The sequence below is a fragment of the Electrophorus electricus genome, chromosome 15 (genome assembly GCF_013358815.1).
Source record: "Electrophorus electricus isolate fEleEle1 chromosome 15, fEleEle1.pri, whole genome shotgun sequence".
NCBI classification, from domain to species: Eukaryota; Metazoa; Chordata; class Actinopteri; order Gymnotiformes; family Gymnotidae; genus Electrophorus; species Electrophorus electricus.
The window spans coordinates 3657103-3682495 of NC_049549.1; the positions used below are offsets into that span (position 1 = coordinate 3657103).

At 46.5% G+C, this 25393-nt stretch overlaps 1 protein-coding gene across 9 annotated transcripts in view; it reads left to right on the top strand.

Annotated features, from left to right (window-relative positions):
* tenm4 (teneurin transmembrane protein 4) overlaps nt 1–25393 on the top strand; it is a 170194-nt gene that overhangs the window by 61414 nt on the left and 83387 nt on the right. For 6 of the 9 annotated variants that reach the window (XM_035534068.1, XM_035534067.1, XM_035534070.1 and 3 more), the window contains 3 exons: nt 11236–11566; nt 16473–16571; nt 17424–17659. In XM_035534068.1, coding sequence (XP_035389961.1) covers nt 11236–11566; nt 16473–16571; nt 17424–17659 — 666 coding nt within the window. The remainder of the gene's footprint in view (nt 1–11235; nt 11567–16472; nt 16572–17423; nt 17660–25393) is intronic. The other 3 variants (XM_035534073.1, XM_035534074.1, XM_035534075.1) reach the window with 1 other exon arrangement.

The window sequence follows — 25393 nt, forward strand, 5'->3', positions numbered from 1 at the left end:
TAACGGGGAAAATCTTCAGTTCCCAGCTTTGCTCTTGCTCCTGGTGCCTCAGTAAGTGGGAGAGGTGAGTGTGAACTATACCAAACTGGCTTAATTAAACACATCCACAGCTCAGTCTCTCTTTGCACAGGTGGAGAAATTCATGGAAATACAAAAATGTTCTCAACTGATTGTGATTTTCAGTTAATTTTAAAGGAATTCAAGAGGACTTTAATGTGTAGTGCTGCGATGGAGAATGTTGTATTCATGAGGCAATAGCTGTTTAGGAACAAGTGGATGTGAGGTGGAGACACACTCTATGGACAAATGTATTGGGACACTTACACATGCAGGAGCTTTTATGACATCCCACTTTAAGTCCACAGGTGTTAATTTACATTTACGGCATTTAGCTGACGCTTTTATCCAAAGCGACTTACATTTATGACTGACTACAACTTGAGCAATTGCTCAGGGGCTCAACAGTGGCAACTTGGCAGTGGTGGGGCTTGAACCAGCAACCATTCAATTACAAGTACCTTATCCACTGAGCTACCACTGCCCGCTGTGGAGTTGATCCCCATTTACAGTTATAATAGCTTCTGCTCTTCTGGGAAAGCTTTCTGCAGGATTTTAGTGTGTCGGAGGGAATTTTTGTACCTTCATCTAGATCTTTAGTGAGGTCAGGCACTGATGTTGGATGAGAGGACCAAGTTCTTCCACAACAAACAGTGCTATCAGGCAGGTACTGTTCTGCCAAGCCCATGCCACTTCCAGTGCAGTGTTTGTGCTGATGTTAACGCCACAGGAAGTTTGAAACTCTGCAGTTACTCAGTCAGCAGAGTACTGGCGACTTTTACACACGATATACCTCAGCGCTTGACGACACCGCGCTAACTTTACATGGTCTGACGCTTCACCACTGAGTTGCTGAGGTTCCAAAACGCTTCCACTTTTCAATAATTCCAGTCATGGTTGATCGTTGAAGAAACTTCACAAACTGAATTGTTGCAACATTGGTGCCCTGTTACAGTACCACAGCTCTTTAGAAGGGCCTGCGCCTTCACTATTGTTTGTAAAGGCCGACTGCATGGCCAGGTGATGGTTTTATACACTTCTGGCAATGAGACTGAATGAAACACCTGAATTCAGTGGTTAAGAGGTGTCCCAATACTTTTGTCCATTTAGTTAAAATAATGACTATGATTAATGTGAGAAATGTTTCTGGGAAAATCTTATTGCCTGTCCTTAGAAGATTTTTACCAATAATGTGGTGCTATTTGTAAAAAAATAATAATAAAAAAAGTTTGAATCAGTGAAGTGTCGTTTCCTTGTTCCCCACAGCAGTAACATGCAGCATGTGGAGTCTGAGCAGGACCTGCTAGTTTGAGGTTTTCACTATATCTGATGTTCATTTCATTAGTTGTTTCATAATTGTTCACACGTCAGAAAAGCTGTACGTCAACACGCTGTTGTGATAATTACATAGTTTTGATTGCAACTATAGCAAAGATCTTTTCAGATTCTTGTGATCTTCCTCTTTCAGTGGCTGAGTGAGAATTACAGATGAAAGATGGTCTCTGATCTGAGGTCTGTGTCTGTCACAGTGAGGGTACTTGTTTTCAGCATGGTCTCTGATCTGAGGTCTGTGTCTGTCACAGTGAGGGTACTTGTGGAAACTGAAGGGCACAGTAATTCTGTGATCCAGTCAAGGCCTCTAGGTGGGAAGGGCAGATTAGACTGACCCCTTGACCCCTCCCCCCTCCACTCATGTCTATTTTTAGTGATGTGGTGGTTGTGCCATTTTGTTTGTATCCGTTCCACATGTTCTAAAGGTTCTCCATTGTGGAGTTTTAGAGATTAGGTGGGAAGATTAGGTGGGTAGTCGTAGAGATTAGGTGGGTAGGTTAGGTGGGTAGTCGTAGAGATTAGGTGGGTAGGTTAGGTGGGTAGTTGTAGAGATTAGGTGGGTAAATTAGGTGGGTAATCGTAGAGATTAGGTGGGTAAATTAGGTGGGTAATCGTAGAGATTAGGTGGGTAGGTTAGGTGGGTAGTCGTAGAGATTAGGTGGGTAGGTTAGGTGGGTAGTCGTGGAGATTAGGTTGGTAGATTAGTTGGGTAGTCGTGGAGATTAGGTGGGTAGATTAGGTGGGTATTCGTGGAGATTAGGTGGGTAGATTAGTTGGGTAGTCGTGGAGATTAGGTGGGTAGATTAGGTGGGTAGTCATAGAGATTAGGTAGGAAGATTAGGTGGGTAGTCAAAGAGATTAGGTGGGTTGTGTATTGCAACTTTCACTTCTGCGCTGCTGCTCTTCTTGTTAAATTTCTTAATTGAATCTTTGAGCCTGAACAAATTTATTCTGTTTGGAGATTTTAAATAGATAAACAAAAACAAACATACAGATACTCCTCACTGAAAACAAACAAACAGATAATACCCAGTGAAAACGAACATACAGATAATCCCCAGTGAAAACAAACAGATAATCCCCACTCAAAACAAACATACTGATAATCCCCAATGAATACAAACATACAGATAATCCCCAGTGAAATCAAACAGATAATCCCCACTCAAAACAAACATACTGATAACCCCATTGAAAACAAACAGATAATCCCCACTGAAAATCTGAGTTTTCCCCACTGGTCAGAATAATTTTAGGGTGGTGACACCACAGGTTATGACGATTATGATTTGACCTGTTTTTGATTTTACCTGTCCTCAGAAGGTCACAAATATTTAAGATTTGTTGAAATTATATGAGTTAATTCCACAGTGAATACTAATCTTATGCTCTTATGATGGTTGTGAATATTTTGCGTTTGTACGGTGTGTTTCTCCGGCAATGTGTGTGGTAGTGCGTGAAGTTTTTCCTGCTATTTTTATCTCTCCTGTTAAATATTTTCATGTTTTATATTTCATATTTGCATTGCCAAAAAGTCTATCTGTCTTTAAAGGCATTTGAAAAAACTATCTCTTTCTCTTTGATTAGACTTTTTTATTTAAATGACGAGTCTAACAGTGAATCGCCACAGGAGATCAAACGCACCCTCTGAACAGAGGGGGGTGTTGGAAGGAAGACAGATAGATTTCAGTCATGCCATTTCTGTTCTATTTACTCTGGCTGATCAGAGCCTTTTCTTGTGTTTGTCTTTTTTTGGTTGTTGTTGTTGTTGTTGTTGTTGTTGTTGTGTTTTTATGCTCTCTCGATGTGTTGTCTTTTTGTGGTCCACAGGTCGTCCTCTACATTTCTCATCCTCCTCCTCCTCCTCTGTCGAGTCCCCTTACCCTCCCCCTTCTCATGCAGCCAATGAGAGCCAGGGAATGTTGCTAGGTAACTGTGAGGCTTGAGTCAGAAGATGAGTTTGTCCCCAGTTCATTTTTAGTTAAAACTGGCCCAGAGAACTTGTCTGCTCCTGCCTCGATGCCTGCTAATGGTGAGTGCTTCACATACGAGAGCCGATCACCAGAACGGCACCAGCAGAGCCTGCTGCTCAGGCGCTGGAGCTGGTGAAGGTAGCCGCAGGCCACACTGGGCTTGTTAAGGACGCTCTTCAGATGGAAGTCAGCGGTTGTAGTTTTGCTGCTGTGATTTTGAGTAAGTCCTGTAGAGGAGTGTAGTCTATGTTCAGAGAGCAGACAGAACTTCAGAGGGGGACATGCACACCGTGACGAGATGCCAGAGATGGTTTAGAGCAAGTGTACAGGATTAAGACATGTCTTTGATGTTGTATACGGACTAAACATTTAAATAAGATTATCCGGACTGTTAAATGATCAAAACCGTTTTATTTATTTATTTGTGTGTGTGTGTGTGTGTGTGTGTGTGTGTGTGTGTGTATGGGGAGGTTGCACACTCTTCTATACAGTGTATATGAAATGCCTATGGAGGGATAAAAAAGTTTCCTTTTTCATGCTCAACCATAAACATGCCACAGTGTGAATTTCCATTTCAATGAAAAGTCATTAGCATAAACAATATTATAGGGTTTTAGTTAGTTTGCTCTTTTCACACTAACTTAATAGATCACTTTATTTAAGTTTTATTCAGGAGATGCTCGCGTTCTGAAAGAGCACGCGTCCTCTCTACTACCCGTCCACCGGTGATGCCATTCACACCCGGCCATTCAGGTCTCTTGTCATGATGGGTGGAGTGTTGTCAGCCTGTGTCATGATGAGTGGAGTAGTCCAGATTGTTTTAATTCACTTTATGGTTCCTTAACTGTTCATATTCTTTTCAGTACCTGTTAAAGTGTCTCCGGGTTGAGACGTCACTAGAAGAATTTAGCTGGAGTGTAAATGGAGTTGATTAATAATTCACTGATAACTGCTACAGCCAGTACCCTAAATAAAACCTGTGGTCCTGTGTGACTTTACCATGGCACAGTTTACAAACACTGCCACACCACCTATCTGGTATGCATTACGTGTTTGTACTGTTTCCATTTAGAGACTTCTCTAATTATGTCTTGATTTAACTATGAATGTACTGTAGTTCCTCAAACAGGATTCACACGATGACCCCCAGATGAGCAGAGTGAAAGTGAAGCTGTTTGGCATGTAACTGTGCACTGAGCTGATGTCCAGAGCATGTTTGTGCTGGTGACAGTGTGCGTGGGTTCTGTGATGGCACTGTCTCATTCGTGTCTCATTTGTGTCTCATTTGTGTCTAATTGGTGTTAGAACGCTTTGCACAATTTCTATGGCAAGGTGCAATTCAGCACTTATGGAGAGTGAGTCTGCGGGGAAGATCTGATGGGAAGGGCTGACAGGAGATCAGGAGAACAGGAGATCAGGAGAACAGGAGATCAGGAGAGGTATAAGACGTCACCACGGGCGCCACTTAGTTACTTCCTAGGGCCCCTTGACACAGCAAAACTAAAATGCTCTAACTAATAGAACAGCCTGCACCAGTTTACCACCCAGTGCCTGGCACACGCCCCATCCTGCAGAGAGTTACTGCCATCTGCCTGCACCATCTGCCTTCTGTAGGAGGAACCGCTGGTCGCCCAGCAGAGCCTAGCTGGTGTAGACACAGATCTGTGTCCTTGACTAAGGGCTGTGATTTGCATTGGTTATATGGGCTACCCTGAGGCTGACAGAGAGGGGTCTCACCCACACCAGGATCTGCCTCGGAGCCACGGGAAGCAGGAAGGCTCCGTTCATCCCAGACAAAAGAGTGGAACACGTCGGCAAGCAGTGGTACGGGAAGATGAGTGTGGAGTATTGGAGGAGCTCTGCCCTTGGACACTTTGCCCTGCCCTCAGTGTTTATCTGAGAGTCTCTGTCTGTTGCAGGAGCCACTGTAACTCCGTTAATACGGAGTACAGAACTCTTCTGGGAGGTGCCTGTTCTCTGTGATTCTGTGTCTGGCTGCAGTATTTGCCAAATCTTTGACAGAGCAAGAACCCAATTACAGTCTGAACAGACACACGCGTTCCTTTCTTCTCTTACTCTTTAATTAGCCGTTAAGTCCGTTCCAGCTCCGAGCTGGGGACGAGCAGGCTAGTGCTCAGAGTGGGACCATGCTGACATCATCATCATCATTATTATTATTATTATTATTATTATTATTAATAATATTATTATTGTTTGCTTTTATATAGCACCTTTATTTAAAACATCTTCATTTTGATGAATACGTGTCTTCAGATGTATAATGACCTGCTACAGCTTAAATAAATCAGAGTTTAAAATAACCTGTAAGTTGTGTAGCCCGATGAACATTTTTGTTCTGGGTTCCACTACTTTTACTGCTTTAGCCCTGAATAGTGAGGAACAAATGGATTTCTTGAAAGGTGTTTGTTTACTGGAGAATCTCCTGGAGACCTTTAAGCTTCAGATGATCTGTCAGCTCTGTCCAGCCCCTGGCTGTTCTCCCACTCTGTCTGTGTCTGAGGAGAGAAGCAGAGACAGTATCGGGCTTCATTTCACCATACTCTCTGTATTAATCCTCAGATGAGCAATGGTTTTGTGAAAAAAATGAGAAAGAACAGGACAGTCACATGTGCTGCTCAGATTCACACGCTCCATGTGAAAGGGTCAGAGAATGTGGAGGTGCATGTGTGCCGCTAGTGCTGATCTGAGTTTGTGTGTTTCCAGAAGTCTGCAGTTATGTAGTTCCAGAGATGTAATAAATGTGATGGGGTCCTGTGGTATAGGCTATGAGGGCTTAGCACAGGATTGGATCTGAGACACTGAATAGCAAGTATGTTTGCAGTGGAACTTGGTATGCGTCTCAGGCGTCCGGTTGAGAATTACACACACGGACACGGCAAAGATAATCCAGCCTGTCATGATATTAAAGAGGTCTGAAAACTACACAGCCATGACAACTTGGCACTTTGACCTGAGTTTATTCAGCTTCATACTTCAGAAACAGTGTGGAGAAAAGTGCGGTCTAAACACAAACCCGAGAAACGCAGTATTTACCCGAGAATAAGGGATTTACTCAAGAAACACAGGATTTACCCAAGAAACGCAGCATTTACCTGAGAAAAGCAGTATTTACCCGAGAAACACAGTATTTAGCCGAGAAAAGCAGAATTTACCTGAGAAACACAGTATTTACCCAAGAAAAGCAGTATTTACCTGAGAAACACAGTATTTAGCCGAGAAACACAGGATTTACCTGAGAAACACAGTATTTACCTGAGAAACAGAGGACTTCTGTTTCTTCCCTTTGCACACACAGTTCTCTGGCACGTTTTACGTTCATCAGACTGACGGAGTGATTTCACGTCCTGCCAGCACGAAGCCGCAGCATTTGTTGAATTTCTCAGACAAAACTGCTCATGGCTTCGCTTTGCTTTTCGCTGCTGCACAGTATCTGGTCTCAAGCGTGCCCCCCCTATAACTGCCCCTGGCTTTGTCAGCCCCGAGCTGCAAAACAAAGATGAAAGGCTGGAAGTCCTTCCCACAGTGCTCACTAGCCTCCATTAGGGCAGTGAGGCAAACCCACTGAAGCTCCAGGTTTTTGATTAAGCAAGTATTGCACCCTGGCCCCTGGCTTTCTCTGAGGGGCCGGGTCCCGGGGACGAAATGCCAGGGGGGATGGGGGGTGGTTCCCTGCTGTGCTCTGTTCTGAAGCACAGAACGGCCCCCAACTCTGTCCAAGCGTCTTTTGGCAGGAGCAGCACGGGGCTGCTCACAGCAGGTTGCTAAGTGAACTAAGTTCTGCTCTGTAAGGACTAGCACAACGTGTCTTTGCGGCTGTCTGGCTGTGGAGGTGAAGCCAAGCGCCCATCGTGTGCCTCTGTTTCCAGATGAGTCACACTCTGGTGGATGTCATCCACACTGCCAACGTGACGAAAGCCAACAGGGTCTTACGAGGTCATTCGGGAAGGAAATTCAGCAGGAGACATTTTGAGATTAAAATGTGGTAAAAGAAATGCTAAGATGAGTCACACCTGGCAACCCTGCTCATAGATCTGTCCATGCAGAGCTGGGAAAGCTTCTGACTGCCTTTACCTCACATGTTCCTCCAGGGATTATGGCTGTTCACTAGTTCAGTGCAGCTCGCCGTCAGCAGTGTGGCGGCACAACGCACACTGTCTCCCTCATGCATTGTCACCTTTTGGAAGAGAACTTTGGGTGGTGATGTGCTTTATTTAGACAATCCTTTCTGAAGTTGCCATGGAGATAACAAAGAGCTAATCAAAGCAATCTGTGCATTTCAGCATCAAATACGTCTTCAGGACCTTTGCGGAAACATGTACTATGAGATGCATATTAGTAGGGAGGGCAGGGGATTCCAGGAGACCCTATAAGCCTGCTGAATAAAACATGCAGGGTTTGTGTTGTATGAGCTATACAAAGAGAGAAAACGTAAAAAAGAAATGTTAAAGGTTAAATAAAAAAGAAGCACTCATTCATTTAGATTTTTTTAAATGTTCTTCAGAGGCTCCCATTGCACGTGTCTGTCTACTACTGGTTCTTTATCAAGACAGTGAGATCTTTTTTTGTTGGTTTGTTGGTGTGGTAACAGACTGGTGTGAGTGCGGTAGATCCTGTGTTGCCCAAACCTGCTATCCTTCACACGAGCCCTGGGCCTGCTAACCTTCACACAAGCTCTGAGAAGACCACAATCCCCTGGGCCTGCTAGCCTTCACACGAGCCCTGAGAAGAGCACCAGCTTGGTTCCCCATGTGGCTGTCTTGCCTCTCCTAACACCTTGAGTAGTGAACAGAAGGGAAACTGGGGTGTGGCGCTCCCAAGTCCTGAAGCCACACTAAAGAGAGCGGTTTTCCCTCGGGAGCTTGTCGTCTTGCATCCAGCTCACAAATCCTGATATTTGCCATTGTATTACAACACAAAACATTTTACAACTGTGTTGTTAAGTCAGGGAAAAAGACCTGAGCTTAGTGTGAGGGTAGGACATCAGACTGCAGAGCTGGAGGTCACTGTCCTTGTTCACAGCTGAAGCGGCTGCGACAGTAGACACGTTTAATGATCCGTCTGGATGGTGACAGTGTTTTGATTAATTCTGTATCAAATGTCTCACAACTCAGCGGTTTGATTGGGTGTCACTTTTACTTGTCAGGTGTGACCATCATTGGTGCAGGTTGTTATCTTTGAGCTTGAAGTTGATACACTCTATTTGTAGCTATGGACAGAGGACAGTGGAGTTGAGTGTAACTTTTTTTCCCCACCTGTATTATCAGTTGCAAAATGTAAAAAATGTATGTATATTCAAAACTTATGTTTGAATGCTTGACTCACTCTACATCAATCATTCATATCCCAAATCCCAGTTTTGATGGGTTTGTGCCAGCCAGTGGTTACGTAACACTGCCTGTTGAAGCAACCTGATTTTCCTTGGAGAGGGTGTTCAGAGCGCTCTAATGGCTCTGAGGCCTGTGGCCCTACGCTGGGAGCAGAGGCCAGCTTTTCTTCTGAAACATGACCAGTGGGTAGCAGAAGAGCCAATCAGAGGCACACGTCAAGCCCAGAGCAAAGTCATGCTCAACTTCCTTCACGGCCTTGATAATTATGTTGCTGAAGTTGCTGGTTTGAACATTTTACACCAGTTGCAGAGTTTTAAACCAAACTATCTTTAAATCAGGACTGAAAGTTTGTGATGTGACTTTTAAAAAATATGATGGTTCTTTGGATTGTAGCTAATTGCACATTTACTGTCTTGTAATTAAATACAACTTAGCATCATATCAATTTGGATCTTTCTATCTGAAGATTTCAAGACTTCAGTTTCCATCGTGCGGGGCTGTGATCTGGTGACGGTGTGGGACTGGTGTGCACATTCAGGCTCTCCTGCAGCTGTATTTTGTGCTAAGTCAATCGATTTGGTCTCTTCCATGTGTTTCAGGTGCCTTTACATTGTGGCTGATTCATTCTTGCTGAATCATTGATTCTGTTGTTGTGATGCTCATTGTCTCAAGGACTCGAGTGCCTTTTGTGCTTTTCACTGAAAACGAAGCTCCCACTCTTAGGAGCTGCCTCAGCTGTTTTTGTCTGCAATGTGATGTTCTCAGGGTCCAGGAGCCCTGCGCAAGGGCAGACGCGTTTGGAAAGCACAGCCAGACGAGCAGAATGGGTTAGTGTGAAGAAACAGCGAAGAAGACACACCCTATATTTGAACCCTAAAGTGGGAATTTGATGCCTTACTCATTACTTAATCGATATGAGACTGATTAAGATATTGACATTATTACATACATCACCTGTATTATAGATTATGGTAAACATTTTCAGTAAAGGCCCTAAATATTTTCTCTCGGTGCCAAACTACCTGCTGCATCCCTTACAAAGACAAATATAAGAGAAGTCACTATGTAGCCCAGGCTGAGCAGCTGACAGACAGAGAGCTGAGCTACAGTAGACGACTTGGTAAGACTCATGTCTGTGTTTGTATTTTCAAACGAAGTGCAGTTGTCTTGTCGCGTGAAGCAGGGGGAGGTATTAACGTTCTCCTCCACTGCGCTCTTTCTGGTTTGATCCTACCTTCATCAGGGTCATCGTCAGCTTCTCCACAGAGGCACCAGGCTCTGAGTAATGGCTAGTGTGGGACTGTGAGACCGTGAGTGTAGCTACATCCATCTGTCAGCTCTGTCAGCATGCCCTAACCAACCATACAGTTATTCGTCTGGAGTTAAATAAGCAACTGGGTCTGTATCAGTGGCACTTCCTGTAATGACTCTTTACAAATGATGCGCAAACACACTTGCACATATCTCAGAACAAAAAAAAATCTCTCTTTCCCTCTAGCGTAGTATTGTAAAATCATTTGTGTGCTTCAGTATTTATGACTGTGGTGCAGAGGAAGGAAACTGGTGTATTGAGTTCTCTAGTAACCAATAACTGCACTGACTGTGAATCCGTTACTGCCAGGATGTTATGTGGTTAACTTTTCTTTTAACTTTTCTTAACTTTTATAAAAAGGTTTATAGGATTCAGTCAAGAAACAAAAAATAACAGAGAGTTGCACTATTAGTTATATATCCATGACTTTTAGAGTTTTGCGATGCACCATTAAGCAGTAAATGGGAAACAAGTGTCTTTGGGAACACTTTACTGTTTTTGTTATAGACAGTCCATATATGTAGCAGGCCACTGTAGTGCTACATCTCATAGTCTTTGTTTGGAAAGTGTTTTCTGTTCTTTCTTTTGGGTTTGATCAGGTCTTTCAGCACACATCATGCATTCCGAGATTATCGATTCATTAGTGGGTCCGTTTTCCCAGGTTTTTTTTTTAATCTCTGGCTGCGCTGTCCAGTGCTAGATAGCCTCCAAATCCCAGGACATGAAGTGACAGCAGAAGTAAACATTACAAAGACTGCAAAGCTGGCAGAGACTGACCTGGAGAACAGAAGACTTCATAGGAAAACACTTCCTAACAGAGCAGCTCTTCCTGACAGCTGAATTTCAAACATGTTGTCATTCAACCTGTTGATAACATATCTTCAGCAGCATAGATAGCTAATATTATATGTGAAGCTTCAGTTGCTAGAAGAATCTGTGTGTGTGTGACCAAGGCAGCTTGAACCCAACACCAGCCCCAATATTTTGTCTTGCAGTAAAGATACTTCTCTCTGACAATAACAGGTTTATTATAGTCAGTGGATTATGGAACCATTGTTTAACATTTTGACGAAGTAAGCCAGCTTGATAACATTACACAGTATCCCCCCCAGTCTAGCAGACTAGCTGCACTACAGATGAATTTTCCAAGCTTTCAGGTGTTTAGTGTATTAATTAGACGAATGCTCTGTCTCCCTTTCTCTCCCTTTCTTAGACGGCTCTTTTCAGAACCACTCCAGGACTCGCACACCACCCCTCCCGCTACCACACTCCCACTCACCTAACCACCAGCACCTCACCTCGCTGGGCTCGCTCAGTCACTGCAGCTACGCCCCACGCAGCAGCTCCAGCCCTGCCCCCACTGACAGCTATGCCCCACGCAGCAATGCCAGCCCTGCTCCCACCGAGAGCTACGCCCCACGCAGCAATGCCAGCCCCACCACCACCGACAGCACTGCCGCCCCCGAGGGGCCCTCCAGCACCCAGGACTCTGGCAGTGCCCAGGACAACTGGCTCCTCAACAGTAACATTCCTCTGGAGACCAGGTTGGCCAAGACTTTTACTGGTGTTACAACACTCAGCTCATGGTGTCTTATTATCCTAGTATCAGTGCTATATAAGGGTGACACGGTGCTATATAAGGGTGACATAGTACTATATAAGGGTGACAGTGCTACATAAGGGTGACACAGTGCTATATAAGGGTGACACAGTACTATATAAGGGTGGCAGCGCTATATAAGGGTGACAGTGCTATATAAGGGTGGCAGTGCTATATAAAGGTGACAGTGCTATATAAGGGCGACATCATACTATATAAGGGTGACAGTGCTACATAAGGGTGACACAGTACTATATAAGGGTGACAGTGCTATATAAGGGTGGCAGTGCTATATAAAGGTGACAGTGCTATATAAGGGTGACACAGTACTATATAAGGGTGACAGTGCTATATAAGGGTGACACAGTGGTATATAAGGGTGAAATAGTAATATACAAGGGTGACACAGTGCTATATAAGGGTGACATAGTACTATATAAGGGTGACAGTGCTATATAAGGGTGACACAGTGCTATATAATGGTGACATAGTACTATATAAGGGTGACAGGGCTATATAAGGGTGACACAGTGCTATATAAGGATGAAATAGTAATATACAAGGGTGACACAGTGCTATATAAGGGTGACATAGTACTATATAAGGGTGACACAGTGCTATATAAGGGTGACATAGTACTATATAAGGGTGACACAGTGCTATATAATGGTGACATAGTACTATATAAGGGTGACAGGGCTATATAAGGGTGACACAGTGCTATATAAGGGTGACACAGTACTATATAAGGGTGGCAGCGCTATATAAGGGTGACAGTGCTATATAAGGGTGGCAGTGCTATATAAAGGTGACAGTGCTATATAAGGGCGACATCATACTATATAAGGGTGACAGTGCTATATAAGGGTGACACAGTACTATATAAGGGTGACAGTGCTATATAAGGGTGGCAATGCTATATAAGGGTGACACAGTACTATATAAGGGTGACAGTGCTATATAAGGGTGACACAGTACTATATAAGGGTGGCAGTGCTATATAAAGGTGACAGTGCTATATAAGGGTGACAGTGCTATATAAGGGTGGCAGTGCTATATAAGGGTGACACAGTACTATATAAGGGTGACAGTGCTATATAAGGGTGACACAGTACTATATAAGGGTGGCAGTGCTATATAAGGGTGACACAGTGCTATATAAGGGTGACACAGTGCTATATAAGGGTGACACAGTGCTATATAAGGGTGACACAGTGCTATATAAGGGTGACATCATACTATATAAGGGTGACAGTGCTATATAAGGGTGACACAGTACTATATAAGGGTGACACAGTACTATATAAGGAGTGCTATATAAGGGTGACACAGTACTATATAAGGGTGACAGTGCTATATAAGGGTGACACAGTACTATATAAGGGTGGCAGTGCTATATAAGGGTGACAGTGCTATATAAGGGTGGCAATGCTATATAAAGGTGACAGTGCTATATAAGGGCGACACAGTACTATATAAGGGTGACAGTGCTATATAAGGGTGACACAGTACTATATAAGGGTGGCAGTGCTATATAAGGGTGACAGTGCTATATAAAGGTGACAGTGCTATATAAGGGCGACATCGTACTATATAAGGGTGACAGTGCTATATAAGGGTGGCAGTGCTATATAAGGGTGACACAGTACTATATAAGGGTGACAGTGCTATATAAGGGTGACACAGTGCTATATAAGGGCGACATAGTTCTATACAAGGGTGGTACAGTGCTATATTAGGGTGATACAGTGCTACATAAGGGTGACACAGTACTATATATGGGTGACAGTGCTATATAAGGGTGACACAGTGTTATATAATGGTGACACAGTGCTATATAAGGGTGATACAGTACTATATAAGGGTAATACAGTGCTATAATATAATTGTGACACAGTGCTATAGAAGGGTGACACAAAGCTATATAAGGGTGACACAGTGCTATATAAGGGTGATACAGTACTATATAAGGGTAATACAGTGCTATAATATAAGGGTGACACAGTGCTATATAAGGATGTACCAGGGTGAATTAATATGCTGATATGTGGAGTCATACAAGGTTTTTGTTGTATTGTCTAGTTGCATGTTTGTTAATGTCCTCTTGGGCTAATTAGTGAAGTGGATTTGTTGGACTGATGGGTGATATGATAGTAGTCCATCACACAGCATGTTTGCACTGCATGCTGGGAAGTCTGAGAATATTAGTAAATCACATACTTTACCCCTCTCTCTACTGCAGAATGACTTTCAGTAGATATCCTGCACACAGGGCTGTGCATTCAAACTGCATTCAAACTGCATTCATATCATGAACCAAAACAAGAGAACAGAATTGTCTTTTTTCCTTCCAAACTGAGAATAACTGAGAATGTTATTCCTAAGAAAATGCACTTACATATCATAATCATAACAGAGTTGCACTCAGGCAGCTATATGCCACCATTGTCCCTGCTGCACACTAGTCCTCATTTACGTTCCATCACCCTGTTTTGGGAGGCTTCTTTGGGAGAACATCTGTGAAGTGCTGCGTGTGCTGTAGAACTGCACTGTACAGCTGCAGTGTGCTGCATATGCTGTAGAGCCGCACTGCCACGTGTTCTGTAGAGCTGCGTGTGCTGTAGAGCTGCACTGTAGAGCTGCAGTGTGCTGCATATGCTGTAGAGCCGCACTGTGCCACGTGTTCTGTAGAGCTGCGTGTGCTGTAGAGCTGCACTGTAGAGCTGCAGTGTGCTGCATATGCTGTGGAGCCGCACTGTGCCACGTGTTCTGTAGAGCTGCGTGTGCTGTAGAGCTGCACTGTAGAGCTGCAGTGTGCTGCATATGCTGTAGAGCCGCACTGTGCCACGTGTTCTGTAGAGCTGCGTGTGCTGTAGAGCTGCACTGTAGAGCTGCAGTGTGCTGCATATGCTGTAGAGCCGCACTGTGCCATGTGTTCTGTAGAGCTGCGTGTGCTGTAGAGCTGCACTGTAGAGCTGCAGTGTGCTGCATATGCTGTAGAGCCGCACTGTGCCACGTGTTCTGTAGAGCTGCGTTGTGCTGTAGAGCTGTACTGTGTCACATCTGCTGTAGAGCCACGTGTGCTGTAGAACTGCACTGTGTCACGTGTGCTGTGGAGCCACGTGTGCTGTAGAACTGCACTGTGTCACGTGTGCTGTAGAGCTGCACTATGCCGTGTACTGATGTCAGCGTCCGTCTGGACGCTGCTCATGTGCGATTTAAGCGAGATCAGGCTGAACTGATGCACACTGATGTTCAGATTTCACTCTGACCCCTGAGGACCTGTAAACTCCCAGAAACAGCACATCCTGTTCATCTGAGGTCCATTTAAACAACGAATCCATGTTAAAGGAGGTTCTCCATCCAAATAATGCTAGTGTTGATTAAATGCTAAAGTGTTGTTCTTTATGATTAAAAGTTCTCTTTTTGTTAAGGGCACACGCTAACAGTTCTCCACTAGCTTTCGTTGTTTGATGTTATGTAGATTAGGCTGAAGTCTTCTCATTTGAGTAGTTTGATGGAGGCAGCCTGCCCCATTACTGTTGGACCCTCTTTAGACTGGTCATTAGGAGGTCCTGTATGTGTGTTAGTGGACCTGCACTCGTGTTCAGCAGTGTTGGTGCTCTCCACCCTCCTCAACACCACTGTTATCACTGCTGTGTGGCTGTCCATTCAGCAGGAAAATTAATGTTAATTTCAGTTTGCAGAGGGACACTTAGCAACATAATGACTGATTAAGCACCGTGGTTTTTCCCAAAGTTGGATCTGTCACAGGTATTCCCAGAGGAACGGGAACAGATGGTCCTGCTAGCCTGCATGCAGGAGGAAAGGAAACGTCAGAAAGCAAATAAATCAGCGGCCTCTTTGTCCATGCAAGAACCATCAATTATCTGAAGTCCTTTGACACTAACTGGAACCATTATGAAAGCCCACAAGGACTGGTAATGTGGCGAGTTGTTGGGCCTTAATGGTCTTTATAATGATCCCACCCCCTGGTAGCACTGGCACAGCTGGCCTGGTGTGTTCCTCTCGCTCATTCAGCAAGAGATGGCCAAGAGTTTTCCAAATCTCACAGCCCAAACACACCAGCCGACAAGTGTGAGTGTGAGAGGCGGTGAGCAGAGAAGCCCAGGATGGGCACGGAGGGAGAACGGAGGCTGTTGTCTTGTTGAACTGGAAGTGTGGGTCCTGTCCTCGCTGTGCTGATGGTTGATTTTTCTGCTATCTTTGTCCCTTATGGAACTGTGCGCTCGGACACACTGCCACGGCAGCGCTGAGCACAAGAGCTCCACTGACTGAGTGGAGAAAGTTCTGCTCCTGAATGTTAATAACCCGCTACTTCTTAGACTATTTATTACTTCAAAAACACAATGTGAAAATGGGACATGGTGTTTTCTATTGGGAATTCTGTCAGCATAATATGTGATTTAGTTATTTATGTACCTGCTTATTATCTTAATGAAAAATGTTGTGTGTTAACCATAGCAAGTGCTCACACTTGCAGAACTGCATAAGGGTTGGATGGTAACATGACACCTTGTTTTCTTCTAACCACAACTACAAAGGAGCCTGAATACTCTAATGTTTATCAGAGAGAAGCAGGGCTCTTGCAGAGAAGGGCAAGGCTCATACAACACCAGGTACAAGCTCGGGGTGGAACCACTGTTTGGGCAAAGACAGGGGGAAGAGGGTGGGAATCTTTTGACTGGGACACCAATATCCCTCAACAGTAGTTTAGTTACATAAGGGGCTTGATTTTGCTTCTTGTTTGTGTGTGTGGATTTCTCCATCTCCCTGCATGCATGCGTCTCACTCTCACTCCACCTGTCCATCTCTCCACCTGTGTGTAGAAGCATAGCACAGCAGACATTCCTAGGGACTTTACAGGACAACATTATAGAGATGGACATACTGGCCACAGGTCGCCGTGACGATGCTTACACAGACGGGTATGTTGCATGTTCTGTGCCGCGGTCACCACGATTAATACAGTCTGCTTTGCCGTGCAGCAGGGGGAACTCTCCTGGGTGGCCGCTCCGCACTTTAACTTTTATGTGTAAAACTTCAGTTTCCGTGTAAATAAAGTTAACAGTGTTTAATTTCAGTGTAAATGTATTTTGCATGTTCATGCCAAACCATTGAAACATTTTTGGGTCATCTTGCATCCATCATAAGTTTCAGAAGAGAACTGACCATGGTCCTTCACAGCAAGGACACTTCCAGTTGATCTTTAGGCTCGTGGTCACTGTGTATCGTGAAATCCTGTTGCACACACATTCGTATGTAAACCATCTGTGGTCAGTAAAGCAGTCTGAGTGACAGTCAGCAGTAGCTAGTGGCTCCTCTAGGTTCAGGGACTGTAAACAGGCCCTGTCTCTTTCTCTAGCTCACATGTTCTGTAAACAGAGAATATCTTGTTGTTTGGGGACATGTAATGCGCCTGTACCACATGTCCTGCTGTATGTACAAGCCCCACAGCCCCGTGGCACTGCTGACACACACTCTCACCACCCAGCGCCATATTAACAAGGATCCGCTGGTCACTCCTGTTGTAAATTACATTCTGTATCGATTCACATTTTTAGTACAACAAACCATGGTGGCAGGGAAGTTCCCTGGTGCAGGTGACTATGGCAACAGTCCTTACTGACAACTTTACTGACCACATGCAAAGGGTTGAAGTCCTTGTGTTCTGCAGTTTTAGCACGGGGGGAAGTGTCTTTCTCCAGGGTGTTGTTCTGAGTCTCTCTGTCTCTCTTCTTGATGAGCTTGTACAGTACCCTGTTCTTACACTTTTGCAGACACTTTCTTTTCAAGCCTGGAGCATCGTCACCGCTGTACTGCACCACATCGCCTGCTTACCCTCTGACCTCCAGCACCGTGTATTCCCCCCCGCCCCGCCCCCTGCCTCGCACCGCCTTCGCCCGGCCTGCGTTCAGCCTGAAGAAGAACTCCAAGCACTGCAGCTGGCGCTGTGCTGCCCTCAGTGCCATTGTTGTCTCCGTCAGCCTGCTGCTGCTGCTGCTGTACTTCATAGGTGAGGCTGCACCTGAACACACACTCACACAGTCTGCACCTGAACACACACACTCACACAGTCTGCACCTGAACACACCTGCACCTGAACACACACACTCGCACAGTCTGCACCTGAACACACCTGCACCTGAACACACACACTCACACAGTCTGCACCTGAACACACACTCACACAGTCTGCACCTGAACACACACTCACACAGTCTGCACCTGAACACACCTGTACCTGAACACACACTCACACAGTCTGCACCTGAACACATCTGCACCTGAACACACTCACACAGTCTGCACCTGAACACACCTGCACCTGAACACACACACAGTCTGCACCTGAACACACCTGTACCTGAACACACACACTCACACAGTCTGCACCTGAACACACCTGCACCTGAACACACACACTCACACGGTCTGCACCTGAACACTCACTCACACAGTCTGCAACTGAACACATCCACACAGTCTGCACCTGAACACACCTGCACCTGAACACATCCACACAGTCTGCACCTGAACACTCACTCACAGTCTGCAATTAAACACATCCACACAGTCTGCACCTGAACACACCTGCACCTGAACACACTCACACAGTCTGCACCTGAACACACCTGCACCTGAACACACTCACACCGTCGGCACCTCAACACTCACTCACACAGTCTGCAACTGAACACATCCGCACCTGAACACACACTCACACAGTCTGCAGCTGAACACACTCACATAGTCTGCACCTGAACACATTCTCACAGTTAGTCTGCACTTGAACACACCTGCACCTGCACACACTCACACAGTTTGCACCTGAACACACTCACAGTTAGTCTGAACAGTTGAAGAACTTTATGCGAAATGTATTTCGTCTTCTTCCTTATGATGAATGTATTTTAGTTTCTTTTATAGCCTTCTTTCAGATTTTGAAATATAGCCCCATCCCATACCAGTTTGGATATTTAGTCTTTAACTGATGTTTGAAGTTGGTTTTACATAAAGCTGCACTCTGGTGTGATTGTGGGCAGGCAGTGTTGGTGATCTCACCTCAGTCTTCTTGTGCCCTCTGTGTCTGGTTGTAAATGTTATGCAGTGTGATGTTTTGCATATTCTCCCATGTGAAGTGTCACGTTCCTTACATTTGACAAGATTTAAGTATGTATTTATATACGAGTATAGGCGTATGTGAGTGAATAAGTATGTGAGAATATATGAGTCTGTAATTGTGAGTAATTTTCCATTACCATCAAAATTCAAGTGTGTGATTCATTCAGAGTTCTGAAAGAATGTTGTATGGTTTGCTTTAACATGTGTACCTGTTTAGCATATAAATGATTATGTTTTAAAATGCACTGAAATGCATTATCCAGTGGGGGTAGAAATAAGATCAAAGGGGACATATGAAGGCACATCTGAGAGAATCACATCTGACAGAATCACATCTAAGAGAATCACATCTGAGAGAATCACATCTGTGAGGATCTGGCAGTGTATGTTCTTGCAGTTCTCCCTCATCAGAGAGAGAAATAGATTTTGCTTCTCCATCACAAAGGGAGAATTAACATCGCAGCAGAATGGTGGGGGGGGGGGGGGGGAAACAGAATTTCCACCCTCTCCCTCTGGCTAAATGGTGCCAAAGTGTTATTATTCATTTCTTTTTGGCTTCAAGAATTGTCTAAATGTTTTTTAATAAGCTGCTAGCTATTTAGCGACCATGAGCAGCTGCTCAGTGGAAAGAAGGACCTTGGCATCACCGACGTGCTGAACCTGGATGTGAGTGTGTGTGATTTCAGTTTTGACCACACCAGGAGCTCCGAGGAGCCCAACAGGCTGATGGGGCTTAATTACTTCATGTAATTACTCAACCCAAAAAATCAGGACCATCTCTCTCATCTCCCCGTGTACCCTCGAGTAAACATGTAGCTTACCCTGAAGACACCTTAGCTCACCCTGCGAATCGGAAAATTCCAATCAGGAACAAGGGGCCATGTTTAATTAAAAGCTGATGAGAAAATATAGTTAATTTGAAGTGCAATTAATTATTGAGACCTGTAATTGGAAACTCTAGCTGTGTTGACTAATGAACCCAATTAAACCTCCTGACAGATGTTTTGACTCACAAGTGTGTGTGTGTGTGTGTGTGGGTGGATTAATAAGTGGCATGGTATGGTTTTGCAGAAGGTCATCAGTTTGCTGAGTTCCCACATGGTCCCACATGGCTCTTTTGTGGTCTTACTGGTGAATCCAGAGCCCCCCTCACACTCAGATTCACGTTTCAGTGGTTACCCCAGGTTACCCCAGGTTACCCCAGACCCATGTCCACACAGTTCTAGTGAGCCTGTTTACCGTGTCACTCTTACGTTATTGCGGGCCAGATGTTTTCTCAGTGGAACATTTTATAATATTGTGCTAACTCATCCTAATGTGGGATTTGGCTTTTTCCATGTTGTATATTGAATTTGGAATTTAGGAAAGAATAACATTTTCTCTTCTGGACTGGGCCTAAAATTGTCTTTGGAAAATGAGTCTGTTTCCTGTGATCATATTATGCAGCCACAGTCTGGGGAAACGTGCACATTTAATCTAAGAATAGAGTGAGATTACACTGGTCTCACTCTCTCTCACATGGACACACACACACACACACACACACACACACATATGAAGACAGTATGGAGAAATGATTCACTCTTAACAGATTCTTCACAGTTTCACTCAGAAGTGAAAGATTCCTCAAGACTGTTTTATAAAGCCACCTGCTGCCTCTCTGAAAGCAGATATTTTACTATTTTTAATTAACAGACAAGAGGGTGGTGTGAGGAGGTGTATGGGGCGAAGTGGTATAATGGGGTGAGGGAATGTAGCGGGTGAGGGTGTGTAGTGAGAGGTGAGGGTATGTAGTGAGAGGTGAGGGTGTGTAGTGAGAGGTGAGGGTATGTAGCGGGTGAGGGTGTGTAGTGAGAGGTGAGGGTATGTAGCGGGTGAGGGTGTGTAGTGGGAGGTGAGGGTATGTAATGGGTGAGGGTGTGTAGTGGGAGGTGAAGGTATGTAACGGGTGAGGGGTGTGAGGTGTGTAGTGGGAGGTGAGGGTATGTAGCGGGTGAGGGGTGTGAGGTGTGTAGTGGGAGGTGAGGGTATGTAACGGGTGAGGGGTGTGAGGTGTGTAGTGGGAGGTGAAGGTATGTAACGGGTGAGGGTGTGTAGTGAGAGGTGAGGGTATATAACGGGTGAGGGTGTGTAGTGGGAGGTGAGGGTATGTAGCGGGTGAGGGTGTGTAGTGGGAGGTGAGGGTATGTAGCGGGTGAGGGTGTGTAGTGAGAGGTGAGGGTATGTAGCGGGTGAGGGTGTGTAGTGGGAGGTGAGGGTATGTAGCGGGTGAGGGTGTGTAGTGAGAGGTGAGGGTATGTAGCGGGTGAGGGTGTGTAGTGGGAGGTGAGGGTATGTAATGGGTGAGGGTGTGTAGTGGGAGGTGAAGGTATGTAACGGGTGAGGGGTGTGAGGTGTGTAGTGGGAGGTGAGGGTATGTAGCGGGTGAGGGGTGTGAGGTGTGTAGTGGGAGGTGAGGGTATGTAACGGGTGAGGGGTGTGAGGTGTGTAGTGGGAGGTGAAGGTATGTAACGGGTGAGGGTGTGTAGTGAGAGGTGAGGGTATATAACGGGTGAGGGTGTGTAGTGAGAGGTGAGGGTGTGTAACGGGTGAGGGTGTGTAGTGGGAGGTGAGGGTATGTAGCGGGTGAGGGTGTGTAGTGGGAGGTGAGGGTATGTAGCGGGTGAGGGTGTGTAGTGAGAGGTGAGGGTATGTAGCGGGTGAGGGGTGTGTAGTGAGAGGTGAGGGTATGTAGCGGGTGAGGGTGTGTAGTGAGAGGTGAGGGTATGTAGCGGGTGAGGGTGTGTAGTGGGAGGTGAGGGTATGTAGCGGGTGAGGGTGTGTAGTGAGAGGTGAGGGTATGTAGCGGGTGAGGGTGTGTAGTGGGAGGTGAGGGTATGTAACGGGTGAGGGTGTGTAGTGGGAGGTGAGGGTATGTAGCGGGTGAGGGTGTGTAGTGGGAGGTGAGGGTATGTAGCGGGTGAGGGTGTGTAGTGGGAGGTGAGGGTATGTAGCGGGTGAGGGTGTGTAGTGAGAGGTGAGGGTATGTAGCGGGTGAGGGTGTGTAGTGGGAGGTGAGGGTATGTAATGGGGTGAGGGTGTGTAGTGAGAGGTGAGGGTATGTAACGGGTGAGGGTGTGTAGTGGGAGGTGAGGGTATGTAACGGGTGAGGGTGTGTAGTGAGAGGTGAGGGTATGTAGCGGGTGAGGGTGTGTAGTGGGAGGTGAGGGTATGTAGCGGGTGAGGGTGTGTAGTGGGAGGTGAGGGTATGTAACGAGGTGAGGGTGTGTAGTGAGAGGTGAGGGTATGTAGCGGGTGAGGGTGTGTAGTGGGAGGTGAGGGTATGTAGCGGGTGAGGGTGTGTAGTGGGAGGTGAGGGTATGTAGCGGGTGAGGGTGTGTAGTGAGAGGTGAGGGTATGTAGCGGGTGAGGGTGTGTAGTGGGAGGTGAGGGTATGTAGCGGGTGAGGGTGTGTAGTGGGAGGTGAGGGTATGTAGCGGGTGAGGGTGTGTAGTGGGAGGTGAGGGTATGTAGCGGGTGAGGGTGTGTAGTGAGAGGTGAGGGTGTGTAACGGGTGAGGGTGTGTAGTGAGAGGTGAGGGTATGTAGCGGGTGAGGGTGTGTAGTGAGAGGTGAGGGTATGTAGCGGGTGAGGGTGTGTAGTGAGAGGTGAGGGTATGTAGCGGGTGAGGGTGTGTAGTGGGAGGTGAGGGTATGTAACGGGTGAGGGTGTGTAGTGGGAGGTGAGGGAATGTAGCGGGTGAGGGTGTGTAGTGGGAGGTGAGGGTATGTAATGGGGTGAGGGTGTGTAGTGAGAGGTGAGGGTATGTAGCGGGTGAGGGTGTGTAGTGAGAGGTGAGGGTATGTAGCGGGTGAGGGTGTGTAGTGAGAGGTGAGGGTATGTAGCGGGTTAGGGTGTGTAGTGAGAGGTGAGGGTATGTAGCGGGTGAGGGTGTGTAGTGGGAGGTGAGGGTATGTAGCGGGTGAGGGTGTGTAGTGGGAGGTGAGGGTATGTAGCGGGTGAGGGTGTGTAGTGGGAGGTGAGGGTATGTAGCGGGTTAGGGTGTGTAGTGAGAGGTGAGGGTATGTAGCGGGTGAGGGTGTGTAGTGGGAGGTGAGGGTATGTAGCGGGTGAGGGTGTGTAGTGGGAGGTGAGGGTATGTAGCGGGTGAGGGTGTGTAGTGGGAGGTGAGGGTATGTAATGGGTGAGGGTGTGTAGTGGGAGGTGAAGGTATGTAACGGGTGAGGGGTGTGAGGTGTGTAGTGGGAGGTGAGGGTATGTAGCGGGTGAGGGGTGTGAGGTGTGTAGTGGGAGGTGAGGGTATGTAACGGGTGAGGGGTGTGAGGTGTGTAGTGGGAGGTGAAGGTATGTAACGGGTGAGGGTGTGTAGTGAGAGGTGAGGGTATGTAGCGGGTGAGGGTGTGTAGTGGGAGGTGAGGGTATGGTGAAGGTATGTAACGGGTGAGGGGTGTGAGGTGTGTAGTGGGAGGTGAGGGTATGTAGCGGGTGAGGGGTGTGAGGTGTGTAGTGGGAGGTGAGGGTATGTAACGGGTGAGGGGTGTGAGGGTGTGTAGTGGGAGGTGAGGGTATGTAGCGGGTGAGGGTGTGTAGTGGGAGGTGAGGGTATGTAGCGGGTGAGGGTGTGTAGTGGGAGGTGAGGGTATGTAATGGGTGAGGGTGTGTAGTGGGAGGTGAAGGTATGTAACGGGTGAGGGGTGTGAGGTGTGTAGTGGGAGGTGAGGGTATGTAGCGGGTGAGGGGTGGGAGGTGTGTAGTGGGAGGTGAGGGTATGTAACGGGTGAGGGGTGTGAGGTGTGTAGTGGGAGGTGAAGGTATGTAACGGGTGAGGGTGTGTAGTGAGAGGTGAGGGTATGTAGCGGGTGAGGGTGTGTAGTGGGAGGTGAGGGTATGTAATGGGTGAGGGTGTGTAGTGGGAGGTGAAGGTATGTAACGGGTGAGGGGTGTGAGGTGTGTAGTGGGAGGTGAGGGTATGTAGCGGGTGAGGGGTGTGAGGTGTGTAGTGGGAGGTGAGGGTATGTAACGGGTGAGGGGTGTGAGGTGTGTAGTGGGAGGTGAAGGTATGTAACGGGTGAGGGTGTGTAGTGAGAGGTGAGGGTATGTAGCGGGTTAGGGGTGTGTAGTGAGAGGTGAGGGTATGTAACGGGTTAGGGGTGTGTAGTGAGAGGTGAAGGTATGTAACGGGTTAGGGTGTGTAGTGGGAGGTGAAGGTATGTAACGGGTGAGGGGTGTGAGGTGTGTAGTGGGAGGTGAGGGTATGTAACGGGTGAGGGTGTGTAGTGGGAGGTGAAGGTATGTAACAGGTGAGGGGTGTGAGGTGTGTAGTGGGAGGTGAGGGTATGTAACGGGTGAGGGTGTGTAGTGAGAGGTGAAGGTATGTAACGGGTGAGGGGTGTGAGGTGTGTAGTGGGAGGTGAGGGTATGTAACGGGTGAGGGGTGTGAGGTGTGTAGTGGGAGGTGAGGGTATGTAACGGGTTAGGGGTGTGTAGTGGGAGGTGAGGGTATGTAGCAGGGTAAGGGATGTGAGGGTGTGTATCGAGAGGTGACGGTATGTAACAGGGGTAAGTGTGTAGTGAGAGGTGAGGGTATGTAACAGGGGTGAGGGGTGTGAGGGTATGTAACTTGAATATATTCTATGTAACTTGGATATATTCTATGAGTAAATGACAAAGCACTTTTGTAAGTCGCTCTGGATAAGAACGTCTGCTAAATGCTGTAAATGTAAAATGTAAATGTAATAGGGGTGAGGGGTGTGAGGGTGTGTAGTGAGAGGTGAGGGTATGTAACGGGGTGAGGGGTGTGAGGTGTGTAGTGGGAGTTGAGGGTATGTAACGGGGTGAGGGGTATGAGGGTGTGTAGTGAGAGGTGAGGGTATGTAACAGGGATGAGGGGTGTGAGGGTGTGTAGTGAGAGGTGAGGGTATGTAACAGGGATGAGGGGTGTGAGGGTGTGTAGTGAGAGGTGATGGTATGTAATGGGTGAGGGGTGTGAGGTGTGTAGTGGGAGGTGAGGATATGTAACAGGGGTGAGGGGTGTGAGGGTGTGTAGTGGGAGGTGAGGGTATGTAACAGGTCTGAGGATGTGTAGTGAGAGGTGAGGGTATGTAACAGGTCTGAGGATGTGTAGTGAGAGGTGAGGGTATGTAACAGGGGTGAGGATGTAGTGAGAGGTGAGGGTATGTAACAGGGGTGAGGGGTGTTACAGAGGTGTCAGAGCAATTAGACAGCTAATTAGAACCAGCTGCCTTCAACACACCATCACGTTGGTGTCTAAGGGGAAATAACCATATTATATGATTATTTGAATATGAATAATCAATGATAATATGGTAATATACTTGTGACAGGCAGGCTTATATTCAATCATTCTGTGATGAGTGAATGATGACTGGGTGATGGTTGTGTGATGAGTGGGTGGTGACAGGGTGATGAGTGAATGATGACTGGGTGATGAGTGGGTGATGGTTGGGTGATGACAGGCTGATGAGTGTGTGATGAGTGTGTGATAGGATGATGAGTGGGTGTTGAGTGGATGATAACTGGGTGATGGGTGGGTGATGACAGGGTGATGACAGGGTGATGGGTGGGTGATGACAGGGTGATGAGTGGGTGTTGAGTGGATGATAAC